General features: G+C 46.8%; 1 protein-coding gene across 2 annotated transcripts in view; it reads left to right on the forward strand.

Annotated features, from left to right (window-relative positions):
• The window catches only part of Atg2 (Autophagy-related 2), an 85,137-nt gene that overhangs the window by 38,803 nt on the left and 30,276 nt on the right, over positions 1-16,058 (forward strand). Inside the window, exons 14-23 of one of the 2 annotated variants that reach the window (XM_077665917.1) lie at positions 1,370-1,540; positions 4,436-4,515; positions 6,071-6,246; positions 8,260-8,353; positions 9,465-9,705; positions 11,915-12,057; positions 12,235-12,425; positions 12,938-13,125; positions 14,646-14,796; positions 15,868-16,043. In XM_077665917.1, the coding sequence (XP_077522043.1) occupies positions 1,370-1,540; positions 4,436-4,515; positions 6,071-6,246; positions 8,260-8,353; positions 9,465-9,705; positions 11,915-12,057; positions 12,235-12,425; positions 12,938-13,125; positions 14,646-14,796; positions 15,868-16,043 (1,611 nt within the window). The remainder of the gene's footprint in view (positions 1-1,369; positions 1,541-4,435; positions 4,516-6,070; positions 6,247-8,259; positions 8,354-9,464; positions 9,706-11,914; positions 12,058-12,234; positions 12,426-12,937; positions 13,126-14,645; positions 14,797-15,867; positions 16,044-16,058) is intronic. The other variant, XM_077665918.1, reaches the window with a different exon arrangement.

The following is a 16,058-nucleotide window of genomic DNA, read 5'->3' on the forward strand; positions in this document are numbered from 1 at the left end:
CGCACGTAATTTGTAGTGCCCATCCGAAGTCATAGCCTTTCATGGGCATTGGCTGGGACCGCGCCGACAGTACTTATCCGTATTTCTGAATTAATAGGGCTCGAATTAACGAGTATTTAGTTGCGAGTTTCGGAGGCTGCGCAGAAATGAGGGTACGCAGCCGCCACTGGGGCCGCCAACCCGTACCCTCCGATGCCGCCGGCCACTGCGCCGGTGATGGTGCCATTTAATTTAGGCTTCACCCACTCTTCCACGGTTTTATCTGGTTCCATCTTCTGTCCCCGTTTAGGACGTGCGCAGCCTCTAACTATGCGGAGGTGCTTTTTTTTTTTTTGGCCACGTGCTGTGTGCCAAGCCGCTCAGACGCGGCAGCGCGTAGTTCGAATTATCCGTAGTGGAACCGACTCGCTTTCGAATTAACGGGATTTTTTATACACAGATCTCTATGGAGCTTGGCCAGACCAAGCAGTGTAGTTCGAATTATTCGAAAATTCGAATTATCGAGGTTCGAATTAACGAGCTTTCACTGTATTGGCTTCTTTTGGTTCGAAGCGAATACAAAGCAAATGGTAACTTTCTTCAAATTATCTCAAAGCGAATATTTCGAATACTTCTGGCACCCAAAAAAGGTTGAACGGCACAGTCGGCATTTTCAGAATCATGTATTTTTCAAACGCACAAGATCATTACATGAAAAAAGGAGAGAATGCATTGAGGCTTTGTCACACTCGTTGAAGCTGTGTCGACTTTCTGCAAAAATGGCCATCGGAAATTCGGGGCGCCGACCTACATGCGCTGCCGACGTATCTGGGCGCCGTGCTTATGACTGCTCGCGTCTGTTGCCGCAATCATGCGCAAACCGGATCCAGTGTATGCGCGAGAGCACAGGCTCATGGCACGAAGTTGAGGTTTTGGTTGCACGCGCACCACGGTGCCGTTCCGGACGAGGTACGCTGAACCGAAACTGCATGAAGCAAAACTTCCAGAAACATTATTTGCTCGAGACGTACACTTTGAGTCTGGATACCAAACATTCAGCTCTCACCTTTAAAAGTCAAGGTTGTAAAAGAGTATTCTTGATTACAACAAATTTGCTAGGCATGTCTGCCTAGTTACCGGAAGCTTCCATAGATGGTGCCGACTGCGCCAGCAAATGAGTGAAGGTACAACGGATGGAGCAATGCGCCAGGCGGCCAAACTATTTTTTGGTGCAATGACAGTTACGGATGCTGCACCCCTGCATCCTCTTCTTCATTGCCAAGAAAAGCTGTCAGCGAGTATAGTAATAATCAGAGTATTTTGTAGGCTAATAGCTCGGGCGCAGTTCTTTGAAAGAATTGTCATGGTTGCTGCTGCTTTTGTTTCCCAGGCACGGGGTGGCAGGGAGCAGAGCATGGCCATCAGTGTGGAGCTGCTGCCCGTGCAGATAGAGCTGGACCGTTCCCTGGAGGACCGCATCCATGGACTGCTCTACCCACCGGCCGTATTCAGCACCACCAGCGGGAAGAAGGAGCAGGACATATGGAGCCTGTCTGTCACTGTGAGTGACTCACCTGTTACGCGATAGCGTACCGTATTTACTCGCCTAATGGACCCACTCGCATAACGAACCCGCCTCCCACACTTTGGTCGGTCAAATTTACTTTTTTTTTTAAGCCTTTAGCTTATTTTTGTAGCATGTTCCTCAGTTTTCGCGCCGTCCGCAGCGCAGACCTTGGCAGCGCGCCAAGATGCTCCCGGCGCTGATCGCTCAGCCTAGCCGCTGGCCGCCAATAACATCACTTGTTTATCTTTTCAGGAGAGCTCCTGCCAGAGGGGTGGCGAGAGGGGAGGGAGAGGGGAGGGGGAGAGCGTGGCACGCTCGGTGAACTTGGCAGAGCGCCAAGGTGTAGTCATTCGCATTACACACTCGTCACCATCCTGTGTGTTTTTCAAACGTCGCGTAAAAAATTAGCAGTGGCTTAGCTCGGCTATGCCAGGATATACGTAGCGTGAGCTACGCTGAGCCACTGAGCATCAATTGCCGCTGAGCAGCAATTTCGCTCTCCTTCTCCATGGCTATACCACGCTGGCAAACGCGCCGCAATATGTATACCCCACTGATACCTCTGCGCATGCGCACAGAATGAGAGGTGCTATCAAGCGGCTCCGGCGCAGCGTCAGACTTGGCTGCTGCGCAACGGAGGCGCACAGCTAGGCACGCGCCGGCGCCAGTGCGTCTGCCGCGGCTATGACCGGCGAGGCGCGCGCGGTGCCGGGCGGAGCGCATGGCGGCGGCGGCTTCGGCGCGCCAGCTGTACGCCGTGTGATGTCACTGCTCCTCGCACATGCACAGCACGGCTCTCCAGGAGCCACGCGAAACTGCTCAACCTCGGCCAGTGAAGCTCACGCTACAAAACATGCGCCTGACCTTCAGGGCCGGTGTTCAGAATGGTCCTGTTATCTCGGCGCGATTGGCTGGCGCCGCCAGCTACCACAAAATTGCCGGATCGCGTCAAAGTGAACGATGCTGACCGTGCGCGTTTGTTGATGACGGAAGGACGGACGGAGGTATGGTGAAATATCAACCCTTCCAAAAAAATCTGTTATAACTTTTTTTCCTGCGTAATGAACCCTCCCCTCAAACTGATGTCAACTTTTCTGGAAGAAAAGTGGGTTGGTTACGCGAGTAAATACGGTATACGGCTCGTTTGGTTGAAAAACCATTGCAGTAGTACTAGTTGTTCTTTTTTTTTATCTATTGAAGGTTGCTTAATTCCCAAGCAGCACTGCTGAGCGGCCCAATATTGGAAATGTGTTGGCAAAGGCTGCTCCTACAAAGGACCAGAGTGAAACCATCCTTTTCCAATATTGGGCCGATTACCTGTGCTGCTTGCTGGGGGGTCGACTTATACTAGGTGGCAGCATACAGAAAACCCTTAGTGACTGCTTCTCTTTTAATTCTTCATGCAGTAGCAAAACAGGACAGTTCCTGATTTTGTATCATGCACACATTAGAAACAGTGTGTTTGTAACCGGTGCAAATGAAGCATGCTCAAAGTGCGTAAAACATGCTTTTTTAAGCAGCAGTTTCAAGAACAGAATGAAGCGTTAAAAACTCACGGAGTGGTTACCACTGTGTAATGCCATATTTTGTGGCAGCTGTGGAAGTATTTTCATTTCGTGATATATCAAGGTAAAGAGTTTGACAAAGGCATGTTTATATGCCTAGCTATATAGCAATTTTTTTTTGTTTTTCACATATACTCGCTCTTCGACCAGCACTAGTCTGCTTCGACTAGTCTGCTGTTCCAGGTGTATGTCACCACCTCCTCCGCTGTTCCGCTCCTCGGTTGGCACATTTCACAACAGCCGCCGCAGGCGGTGCGTGCCAATTTCTCCACTCTCGCCCTGCTTACTCTCCCATCTTTTTCCGCACTCACCACCCTCCAGGTGGCTTCAGTGGTAGCCACCCTCTGGTTGCATATTCCTCCGCTCTCGTCATAACCCTCGTCCTTCCATGGTGACCACCTTTTGAGTGGTTCCCATGCCAGCCACCTTCCGGCTCTGCTTTATTGCTGAAATCCGAAACTCAGGAAATGGGCACTTAAGGGGGTAGCCTGTTCTTGACAAAAAAAATTTTAATAATGAATTCACATTTAAGAAACCTTCAGGGAACATGTATTTTTGTGTGCCGATTCTAAGTATGTCATTTAATTTCATGTAAAACAATTCCTTGAGCACCTATGTAATTTTTATGCATGTATCTTGTGAAGAGCTTTGAAAAAAGTTTGTTGCAGAAAACTTGCTGATATGTATGCCATTGGGTTCTCTTGATACTAAGGAATGCAATAAGAGTAAAATTGTCTTCCTGCCTATCATAGAACTTAAGTTATAGGGTTTTAAAGTTGTCGCTTCAGAAATGCAAATAAAGGTGTGTATTCTCGTTTCTGAAGTGGCAGCTTCAATACCCTATAACTCAAGTTCTATGATAGCCAGGATGATAATTTTGCCCTTATTGCATTCCTTGGTATCAAGACAACGCAGTGGCATACATTTCAGCGATTTTCTTACAGCAAATTTTCTTCTAAGTTCTTCGCAAAATAATTGCATAAAAATTACATAAGTGCTAAAAAAATTGGTTTACATGAAATTAGATTACATATTTAGAATCAGCACGCAAAAATACATGTTCCCTGATGATATCATAATTATTACTGCATTAATAAAATTTTGTTTTCAAGATCAGGCTCCCTCCTTAACAGCTGTTGCTGTGAAATAGGAAGGGGGAATGAAGAAGACAGGGTGTCGCCATTTGTTTTGTATTGGCTTTGGCCTGGGTGCCTTGTGACCCTAACTGTGTGGACCAGCTGAGAGATGTTGGCACATGTCCTGACACCTTTTTGTTGTGGCAAGCCTGTGACAGGTATTGCTTCCTTTTTTTTTGTACTTTCAGCAAGACAGCGAGTGCACGAGTCGGTCAGCGGGCAAGACTAGCATCACTGTGCAAAGCTCATTCGTCAAGGCCAATCTGAGGTGAGCACAGATGGTTACGGCATTAAGGAAGCTCTGCAGGAGACTAATTTGGCAGATACGTTAGGCTTAAGGTCGGAAGCTGGTCTTAGAAAAAAAATTTTTATTAATGAAGTCACAATTATGAAATCTTCAGGGAACATGTATTTTTGCGTGCTGATTCCAAATATGGAGTTTAACTTAATGTACAACAAGTCCTTGTGGACTTGATGCAATATGTTATGTAACTTTTTGTGGAGAGCTTTAATGAAATTTTGCTGCAGGGAACTTGCTAGAATGTATGCCGTCCGCTTGTCTTGACAACAAGCTATGCAATAAGGGTAAAATTATTATCCTGCCTATCCCAGAAGTTGAGTTACAGGGTTTTGAACTTCGTGCTTCACAAACGGGAAGAAAAATTTGTCTTCCTGTTTCTACAGTGACAGCTTCAAAAACCTATAACTCAACTTCTACAACAGGCAGGATGATAATTCTAGCTTTATTGCATAGCTTAATGTCAAGAGAAACCAAAGGCATGCATTCTAGCAAGTTCCCTGCAGCAGGATTTCTTGAAAGCTCTCCACAAAAAGTTGCATAACATTGCATAAGTGCTCAAGAAATTGTTGCACATGAAATTAAATTCCATATTCGGAATCAGCACGCAAAAATACATGTCCCCCAAAGATTTCATAATTGTGATTTCATTAATAAAAATTTTTTTCTAAAACCCTCTTCCCCCCTTAAGCAGATACTGAGGATAGCTGTGTCCCATTTTTGTTCAGTGTGCAAATATATTCTATGGCTCTTTGCGGCTTTGTTGATGTTTGTTTGGCAGGAAAAGGTGCATTTATTGTTGCGACGATTGGATTTAAAAATGGAAAGAGTTGACTTTTTTTTCCCCGTCGATCAATTCAAACTTGTGGCATCGGTACCGAAAACGGAGAACTCTGCGATCACCAGTAGAAATCGAAGGCAGCATGGCCTGATCCCAGAGATCCACAACAGAAAGAACTGTTCCGACATCTCTGCAGGTCGCTTGTGAAAACGGCTGCAGGTGGCAACACCAGTATTTCAATTTTAACATTTTATATTTTGAAAAAAGCTCTATTTTTGTAGTGAAAGCTACACTAGGCTAGTCAGCGGCGCATTTCGTGTAAGCATCACTAGTCAGTGCTGCTCATGCGCCACTAGTTTTTGAGCCGCAGGTTAGAAAATAAAAACAAGTTGATGTTCTATTTGTATTAGGGAAGAGGAAGTTGACATTGGTACCCCGAAACGAGTGAAGTGCTCAGAGGCCCATGGTAGTGGAGCTTTATGCACTCCAATGCAAATTTTTGAAGATGAAATTGCACACTGGTGCACACCAATGTTGTCTGTAAAAGATGCTACTAGACTGACACAGGGGGCACCATGAGATTGGAAGTGTAAATAAACTAAAAGAGTGAGATGGACACATGTACTAGGGGCAAAAATTTGCTCCTACAGGGTGGTCACAATTGTTGCAGAGACGGGTAGTTGGAGGTCAGTGTGAGAGGCCATTGTTCCTGATGGGGTAGATCTTGTTGGTATCGCCCGACAGGTTCCCCATCCCGGACATGCGACCACTGGCTGAGCTCCTTCGCGGGACGTGGTGGGAGAAGAACCTGCGGCCTGACATCCTGTCGGTGGAGATGTCGGAGCCCATGCTGTCCACCACGCTTGTGGCCGACAGCAACGAGGATCTTAAATTCGTCCTGGTGTGCAAGGAAGCCCATGGTGAGCGGGGAAACTGGCTTTGTAGAAAGCGTGTTTTGAGCGAAAGTGTCGAGAAAGTTTGTGGTCATCACTGGTGGACAGAATTGATAAGTTGCTGGCGTAGCTTTTGATGGGTATGTACTGCTGCAAATGCAGCGTAGCGACAGCCCTTCAAAGCTGCAAGGTGACGGCAATGCTTGATAGATGAAGTACCCCAGCCTCAGTACTTCCAGCACAAAAACCGGTCCACGACATGGCTTGTAGATCACCGAAGCGCACGCCTGCAGAGGAGAAGCTGTGTTTCACTGCAACACAGAAGGGGATACTGTTTCCATTGTCATGTGCTCTTGCCGCTTTGTCAAGGCAGCATCTAATAAAAGGTTTCGGCATCAAAGCACCTCCCACTCGATCCCTAGCAGTGTCAATGTGTGTCGTGCGATGGGTTGACTGCGTGATACACTGGCCTGCACCGTTTCTTTGTCTGGTGTGCCTTATCTAGGAGGTTAGGTTACAAGCATCTCTGATAACTTTAGTAATAGACAAGTTTGTCCAATAAAGGTAGTGCATTCGTAGAATAAAATTTTTTGCCTAGGTCCCATTCTTTTTGTGTTTGGTTACCGTATTTACATGATTGTAAGTCGACTCGAATGTAAGTTGACCTCCCCAAATCACATTTCCGAAAAATAAAAAAATTAATTCCGAGGTTGTTTAAGCTTGGCCTTGAATAGTTGAATGTGATAGCATTATCCAGCGGCCGCCGTTTATCGCCAGCCGTGCGCGGGCATGCCCGTAGGCACATTCCGAAACGAAAATGTATTAGTCACTGGACTACTCGTCCACACCTGCGCCATCGTCCTCACTAGCGCTGTTGTGATCGCTGCTGCGGTCCCACAGCACGTCGTTCTAATGTCGTCGTCCAGCGAAATCCCGCACTTCGCAAACAGCCACATCATGACATCGCATGGAACAGCCGAAAATCTTCCTCGCTGCAGCTGCCACACTTGTATCACCTGTTGCAAACGTCGAACTTGCGGCCCGGCGTGCAGCTGTTCATTTCTTTGGCGTAAAGAATGGCAGCCATCTTGAATGTAGCCGGTTGCTTGCCGGACCTGAAGCACAAATGATGACTGACGAAGCACTACATTAAAAACTTGTGAAATGCGGCTGGCAGTAGTCAAGTGCGACAGAGCCAAAGAGAAACTACGCGTGAATGGCGTCGGCTCGTCCGACACTCCCCGGCACCACTGCCGTTCCGAGTGAGGGTGCCGCTTCGATTGGAACAGCGGCCCTTCCATCAACTATCAACGCTCCCTTGAGCGCCGAGCGCACATTTGAAAGTAAAAATAACACTTGTTGGACACTTGAGCTTCCCTTAGAACGCGATTGCATTATCGGGCCATGGCCGCTTATCAGCAATCGCAGTCAGCAGCCATGTGTGGGGTGCCAGTTTGCTGTTTATCGACAGCTGCCATTGGTCGCCGCCCGCGTGCGTGGGGAGGGGATGCCAGTTCTGCGTGTTGACATAGCAGCTGCTCAAGGCCAGCATCAAGAGCGGTGCGACGGAGCCACGCAGCAAAAATGCAACCATGCTGTAGCATAAAAGAACGTCTTGCTGGGCAAGTTGGTAACTGTACATCTTTAGTTACAGGCGTAAAAACAGACACAGCACAAGGTAGTAAGACAGGACGGCGCTTCGTCCTGTCTTGCTACCTTGTGCTGTGTCTGTTTTCGCGCCTGTAACAAAGATGCTGTAGCATGCCTGATATTTCGTTTGTCTCGCCTTTTTTTTTTGTTTTGATTGTAAGTTGACCCCCCCCCACTTCGGATTTTCAAATTTCAAAAAATAGGTCAACTTACAATCGTGTAAATACGGTAATTCAAAGACCCACTTCTTTCCAATATTTTCTACGGTCCCTCTGACTTCGAATTAACGACGTTTCACTGTACTACAGGCTTTGTCACGCAGTCTAAGTCGTCAGGCTCAGCTTTGGTATGTAAATATTTATTACTTCTACTTATCATTTTTTTTTGTAGTATTCCACCGGGAGTCTCCCATGTCAAAGCCTGTATTGTTTGCGAGAGTGTTCCGTGACCCAAAGGTCAAAGATGAAGACCTTGACTTGCCCAGGTAAGCTTTTTGCTTTTCATTTATTTACAAGCCAGTAACTGAAAATGATTACCTTCCCCACATGTGTCCCATCTTGTGTATCTGTGTGTGCGTTGCTGTTTCCTGTCCTTTTTTTTTTCCCTCATTCTTTGGTTTTTGTTGGGAAAGCCATGTTGAATGCTATTTTTGCTGAAGCAATATTAAAATGTAACCTAATGTTTCTAGTCTGAGGGTGTAGAAATGTCGTTATTGGGTAATATTTTGCTGATTGGAAAGGAATTAGCTGTGTTAAGAGTAACAGACTGGATTACAAGGGAAGGGCAGCATAGGACGAGGCCGCACAAAGTTAGGTGGGCGGATGAGATTAAGAAGTTTGCGGGGATACGGTGGCCACAGCTGGCACAGGGCAGGGTTAATGGAGAGACATGGGAGATGTCTTTGTCCTGCACTGGGCACAGTCAGACATCATGATGATGATGACGATGAAAGGAAAACATTTAATTTTGATCTTTAACGGAAGCAGAACGACAACTTAGGCCCTCAGTTTTTTTATTTCAGATTGATTTAGAATGTGTAAAACTTTTGGAACCCCCTTTTTTTTTAACATTTCTTTTGCCATGTCTTCTAACTCTGCTGTTAACCACGGCTGTTCTTTCCCAAACCTTTCTTCTTTTTTTTGTTTCTTGCTTTCAATGCAAGAATTTCAAAACTAATATTGACATAACAATTTAATGCATAGCTCAAATAAAAATAAAAACGGCCGTATTTGTCCACTTCAAATGGCATAGCCTGTACAAGATTCCAGAGCTGTACTGTGTGGGAAGATTTTTGTTCACTTCATTTCAGACAATTATTTGACTCACATTCGCTTTTAAGTCGAAAGGCCACTGTACGCAGCTTTCAGCTGTGTGTAGCCTATCAATTTTCCTTGTGCTTTTCCTGGAAAATATGCAGCACAAAAGGATGGGGACACTGGTAGGATACACTAGTAAGATGCTATGGTTGCATTCATGTCTCTGCTTGTCCGCCTCTTTTTGTGCTGTATGTTTTTCTGTTGTGAGCTGCTAACTGGCTAGAGTTTCCACACTTGTAAGCTAAGCCTTTTCTTTTGTCTTTGTGGCGGTGGTGGCAGTTTGAAGATCACCATTAGCCCGAGCAACGAGCCCTCGCCACTGGAGACAGAACCATGTGACGAAAGCATGCTGCCCTCAACCATGTTCGACACGCTGCGGGTGCCCCCACAGCAGGACCCAGGGTCGCCCTTCACGGTGCACTGTGTCTGCTACGACGCCAACGAGATCAGCCCGCCACGCACGACGCGGGCGCAGGAACTGCACCAGCAGCGGACACAAGAAAACACTGACAGCGACAAGGTAGAGTTGGCCAGCTGTCCCTCTGTCTAGCCTGGGGTTCTAAATTTTCCAGGGCCTCGGGGAGTCCCAGTAGCCTTGCTGCCTGAGATGCATGCAAAAAAGAACATGCCCCTCAAAAAATGCTCAAATTCAATTAATAATGACAGGATTTTTAGCAAAACAGGCTGCTATAAGCAGTTGGAGTATTGTCAGTCCCATAAGGAAGTGAGTAAAAAAAAGGTGGGGGTTGATGTATGCGTTAATTTAGGCGCTTGGGGTGCCCAAAAAGCATTCCAAGGAGCTTCAAAGTGCTGCGGAACCCTGTTTAAGAACCTCTGGTCTAGTCTCTGGGCTGAGTTCTCTGGGACCAAACGTTCCCGGTATTCAGGGCTACCACAGTAACTGGTGTTACAGTGGGCTATACAGTGTAATCCACTTATAACGATATACCACTTATAATGATCAAATTCTTTAGATTTATCAATTCTCTCATTGCCCCTATGTAAAAATAAACCGTATATAACGATACAATTATCGGCAAAATAATAGATACAACAGATAGGATTCAGAGCGCCAAGACGCTTTGCACCCTTGACAGGAGTGCTGGCGGCGGTGGCTACATGCATGGGGGAATACATGGGTGTGTTCTTTTTGCTTTTTTTCTGCCAGTCCAGATATAGCGACGATCGGTTATAAGGATCGGATTTTCTGGTTTCCTCAGTATCGGTGTAAGTGGATTGCACTGTTCTGCGTTTCATACGTCAAGTGCAACGCTGCGAAAGCTAGAGCTCTTGTTTGCGCTGTTGACATCCGAGACCAAAAAGTAGTGTGTTCCTCGTGGTGAGCGCGGCATTGTAAATCCTCTGCATGCAGGCTTACTACATGACAAATTTGTCGTGAGCTTGATCCAATGCGCTCTTATTGCTGACAACACGCTGTCACTTTCTCGTGCCTTAGACCATTCGGGCACAGATCAAGCGCGGAGTAACACGCCTTCCTTTATTTTCCCGTGCGGATTACTTCTGTACCTTTGACAGTGTTGCACCTGATGTATGAAACGGAGTATAGTGTGTTTTAACTCTGACTTTTGTTGCACCGTGAGGAACTGCACAAGAGAGTGGGCACCAGAAATCATCTTGATGTTGTTCAGTGTAATGGCCTATGGAGTCCAGGGCTTGTATTCTGAAACAGCCGTTTCAGACATTAGTTTCAACACATTAGTTTGAACACAGCTGGTGCTCTGCAACAGGACATGCTATGGGAAATGTAGTACATGTTGGCGCATTTTGTGTCTTTCTGACATCGTCGTGCCATCCTGCGGCCACAGAAATTGAAAAATGGAGCTTTGTCACTTGAGTTTTTGCTGGAGTAGCCAAATGAATGGCACTCTGCTAGTATTGAACACTTCCGCATTGGCTGTTGTAACAAAAATGGTGTATTTTGTCTATTTTACAACCCGTTCATTCGGCTGCTGAGCCATGGACAGGGGTTCATTCCCAGCTCTGGCGGCCATGGTTTGATAGAGGTGAAATGGAATTGTACCTGTGCAGTCTACAATGTCGGTGCACATTAAAGGTACCCAGGTGTTCGAAAGTGTTGTGGAGCCTTTGACTACAGCACCACTCTTGCTCTTCTTTTTTTTCACTCCCACCTTCATTCCTTCCCGCATGGCACGGTTCAGGCGTCCACAGAGAAGTGAGGCAGTTACTGCACCTTTCGTTTCCCAGTAACCAATTGTTGTTATTATTATTACAGCCCATTCAGTATGCCCAGAGAGGCATCCTGACAGCACTTATGAAGCTGAATTTTGTAACTTCGTGCCAGGTGTATTGTGTTCCATGGCTCTATACATACACAGTATGTCAACTGAACTACAGTGCCATGAGGATGATGGGCTGACATTGATTTAAAAGGAAAAAAAAATTCTGTTGTAACATTTACTGCTGGGCTGAAGGGCCTCACCGGAGATTGTATTATGTGGGATTCAAGAAGAAAAAAAAACGTCGTCAAAACATGATTGCTTCGGCATTGCTCCAACACACGACGTACCGCAATTCAAGTTTCGGATCCTGTTTAGTTGTACTACATCACACTTACGATCGCTCGTACAGCACGGCTTTGTTCTTCCAGCAAGGAAACAATAAAGATTGCCGCTGTGCACATGTGTTGGACCACGCAAGACCACGCAAATTGCTCTGTGTCATCTGGCTCTTTCTCACCCCCTACCCAGATGGTCCAGCCAGGAGACAAGGCGACACTGCGCTTCTTCATGGACAAGACAGCAAGCAATTGCTGCACCCACCTGGACTTCCTGCTGCCCTCGGTAGAGGTGGCGCTGCCTGACAAGCAGTTCTACGAGGTCATCTACAACCGGTGAGGTGACTGCAGACATGTGCTGCCAGAACTTCACACTACGCTATACATGTTAGGAGAGCTGCACCTTATTGGGCATCACGTTTTTACGGTGTTGACAGTGCTCAGAGTTCTGGCTCTAGATCTGTCTATTAAGAAACTCAAGACGTGCCTTAAACACATTTTTTCTGTTTTTAGATTCACCATGGATCTAGTCCTATGGGAGCCCATCGTCAAAAGAGTCTTGGCAAGCGGCACCAATTCCATCATGGTGTCGGGCGATGACGGTTCGTTGTTCTTTCCCGACATATACGTGCCCGGCCAGTTGGCGCAGCAGCAGAGCTCGGTGTTCCAGGAGTTTGCTATGTGCCGGTCTGGCAATCTCGCTGGTAAGCCTGCTGTTGCCCCCGAGTGGCCGGTGGTGCACCACCTAGCATGCATGTCCGTTCAAAGTGAAATAGTTGGCCCCATTTATCTGTACACTCAGTTGATCATTATTTTCATGCTCTTGCTCTATTTTTGGAGTATGAAACGGTGGGATAAACATTGACACTTGGCATCGGGAATAATACCACTAGAAGCTACAGCAAAGAACGGCGAGTTTGCACGTGGGTGGATAATTTATTAAATTATAACTTTTGTCAAAGCACGCAAGGTGTTTGCGAAGCATTGCTATAATAGAAGGCTATCTAGGTTGCACTGGCTAGGGCAGTTGATGCACACAACTTTTGAAAGCTGCATGGGACACTTGTATAGAAGCTGGTAGTTCTCAGGTTCCAAACTTATTTCACGTTGTCTTTTTTTTCTTCTAACAATGCACTTAAAGCTGTTGATATGAGGTTGGGGCATTTTGCAAGAATAGAGGGACACTCTCTCATTCTCATTTTGCTTTTTCGCGCAGAATCGGACACCGAGTCGGACGACGCACCATCGGTGTTTCACTCGGTGTACGACCAGAGGCGGTCGATGTTCCGTCATGACCGCACACACATACGGGAGAAAACAGTGCCTTGCCGCAACTGGCAGACGAAACTCATCATCAACGTCCACATCATGGAGGGCCTGGCCTCGATCAGGACGCCATTCCGAGTAAGTGCCTGCTTGTCTGATGCTAGCTGATAAAGCCAAACCTCGATATAACGAAAATGGATATTACGAATTATTGGCCATATCAAACCCTTCTGTCGGTGTATCGAACTTTCCAGTGCCAGGCGGTGCCTGCTTGGATGCCAGGCAGCAGGCTTTGCCGCACTACACAAATGACTGGTGCTGGTGTGGCAAGCGTTTGCACCTTGCAGTAAGCATCCTGCACTCATGCCTGCAGTCACGGAGGCAGTACAAATGGCAACAGCTTTTGCTCTGACCTACCATTTTTTATGCGACATCACTGTAATGAGGAGGAGCCACCCTAGCTGGCGCCAGTGTTACTGTATGTGGAGCAGAGTTACACGAAATTCTGCCATTATGTTGCACGCTCTGCAGGAAAGCTGCTTCTCATGTGGCAGGAGCCATGATACCCAGGGAAATGTGTGCGTGCGAAGAAGCAATGTTGCACCTGTGAAATTGGCTGCGCCAAAACTAATAAAGTGGCGGTTAGGAGATGCCCGCTCCTGCTGGTGGTGGCTATACAGTACCCCCTCAGTCGGATGACAAATAGACTGCACTCAAGATGGCAGCAGCTTGGCCCCTCCGGCTCATACATTAGGTATGGGCCAAAACGAATTGGAACGTTGGACGTCGACGGGATCATGCGATTGCCGCTCCGCAAATAGTGTTATGAGCGGCAAGGGGGAAACAGTCGCGCAACTCCGCTCCCTGCCGGAGCATATATTGGAACACTTGCTGATGCTCGACCTGCTGCCATAGCACACTGATAATGCTGTGCGGGAAAGCCAACCTGACCGGCACTCGTTTTTATGCGGTGTCCGTAATCTCCGTGAGCGCCTTCAAAGCGGAGCTAAAACCGTGGAAACAGTCTTCGTGTTTCTTTAGTGAGCATTGCTTGAGTTGCCGTTCCTTCACCGGCTGAATTGCGCTGTTTTTGTGTGTGTTTCTGACGAAGTTTTATTTTACGAATTTCAGCTATATTGAAGTATTTTGCAATTTTTTACATGCTTGCTATTACAAGGTTTGACTAATTCACATTCAGTGTGGTGGAGATTTGATCCTTGTCCTGTTTATCTAAAGAAGCGTTCGCACTGGAAATTCGTGGACGTTGTGTGGCCAATTTTGGTTGATGCATTTCGGTTTCTCCAAATTTGTTTGGGGCTCTGTGGGCTTAACGAATCGATTAAAATCAGTTGGGCATTGTCTTTCATTCATTATTGTGAATGTGCCTTTCGGCTGACTGATAACTTTTGCCCTTAAAGTCATGAATATCGCATCAGTGTGCTTGTTGTTGCCTGCCTACTTCGGTTCTACAGCGGAGATAAAAAACGAGCTTTTGTCGAGTTAAAATTTCTCTAAACTTCACATGCTGGCTTGTAAAAGGATTACACTTATTGAGCTTGCTGTTGTTGCCGTCGTGCGTGTAGACTGAATGCTCCTTTTCCAGAAATCCTTGGCCTGAAAAGAAGAAAAAAATGCTCTTTTGTGCAAATGTCTCGCAGGACCCCGAGGGCAAGGTGGTGTCGAACTACTTTGGTGACGTGCGTGTCGGCGTCAAGGATGCACAGCTTTTTGTGAGCAGTAGCCATCGTGGTGACCCGAACCTCAACTATGTCGTCTTCACTGCGGGCACGGCCAGTTTGCACCACCAAGGTGAGACTGCCGCTGATTTTGTTTCAGATCACTTTTTGGAAACCTGCTTCGTAAGCACGACTTTCACAGGAACAGCGAATGAATTTCATGGGGACAGTGTATCTGGTTTCGCATCTCAACCTCCATCCCATCATCTGCACCCTCTCAAGGTGCACCTGCCACCATGGTGGCTCAGTGGTTATGGTGCTCGGCTGCTGACCCGAAAGACGCGGGTTCGATCCTGGGTGTGGTGATCGCATTTTGATCGAGTTGAAATGCTAGAGGCCCATGTACTCTGCTATGTCAGTGCTTATTAAAAAAAACCCCAGGTAGTCGAACTTATCCGGAGCCCTCCACTACAGCGTTCCCCATAGTCTGAATTGCTTTGGGACGTTAAACCCCATGGACTGAACTAATCGGTAACATGCTGAAGGAGACTTCAGCCATGAAATTTTTAGGAGCAGTATCCTGCAACCTGCAGTGGTCTATTTCTGTGTTAGCTGTTCTGCTTTTGAAGGGTTTGACTTGATGGGGGTCTTCACTTAGATACGCGTGATATTGACAGGTCCCGGGAGTCAGTTCGAATTATCTGCCAGCTCGAAATTGGTGTGTTTCACGTATTGAGGCCTCACTTTGTATAGATTTGAGAAGGACAAATTGTGATGGAAGATGTCTGTGTAGTGTTACTAGTACTGAAAAGAAACGCATTTCTTGAGGCAGACATATCGCAGCATTTCTGGCCTACCTTTAACAGAACAAAATCAGCATGATTCATGTCCACGCTAAACACTATAACAGCATGAAGCTGCTTTGCAAAGTTGTGGGAGAGAGTCTGTGAAGTTATTATGGTTTCGATGTGTTGGATTTTGGCAGTGAGAAACCTTGGGAGAGGTTTGGGGATTTAGTACAAAGTATCAAAAATAAACGTTTAGTTCGCAAAAGGAAAAACGTCCTGAAACAGAAGGCTTTCGCATTGATTGTTCTTTCTATTTTTGTTTGTAACAGTCACCTGGAGGCACAGGTTTATTGACCAGTTGTTCGGTGGCCACAGTGTGTCCAGAGCAGGCGCCACTCTTGTTCTGGCATTTTCAGGGCAAGTCTCCTCGAACGGTTGGGACCGAGCGACGCCGGTGCCTGTCCTGTACAAGTCTGCCGATGGCGTGGTGTCCGCAAAGCCATCGTCTCCGTTCTTGGCAACCGAGACCGAAGCCGCCGACATGCTTTCGCTAGTCATTGAAACGCGTGCCGACACGTCGCAAGGTGTCAAGGTAAATCATTTTTCT

This window comes from Amblyomma americanum, chromosome 5, assembly GCF_052857255.1.
Source record: "Amblyomma americanum isolate KBUSLIRL-KWMA chromosome 5, ASM5285725v1, whole genome shotgun sequence".
Taxonomy (NCBI): domain Eukaryota; kingdom Metazoa; phylum Arthropoda; class Arachnida; order Ixodida; family Ixodidae; genus Amblyomma; species Amblyomma americanum.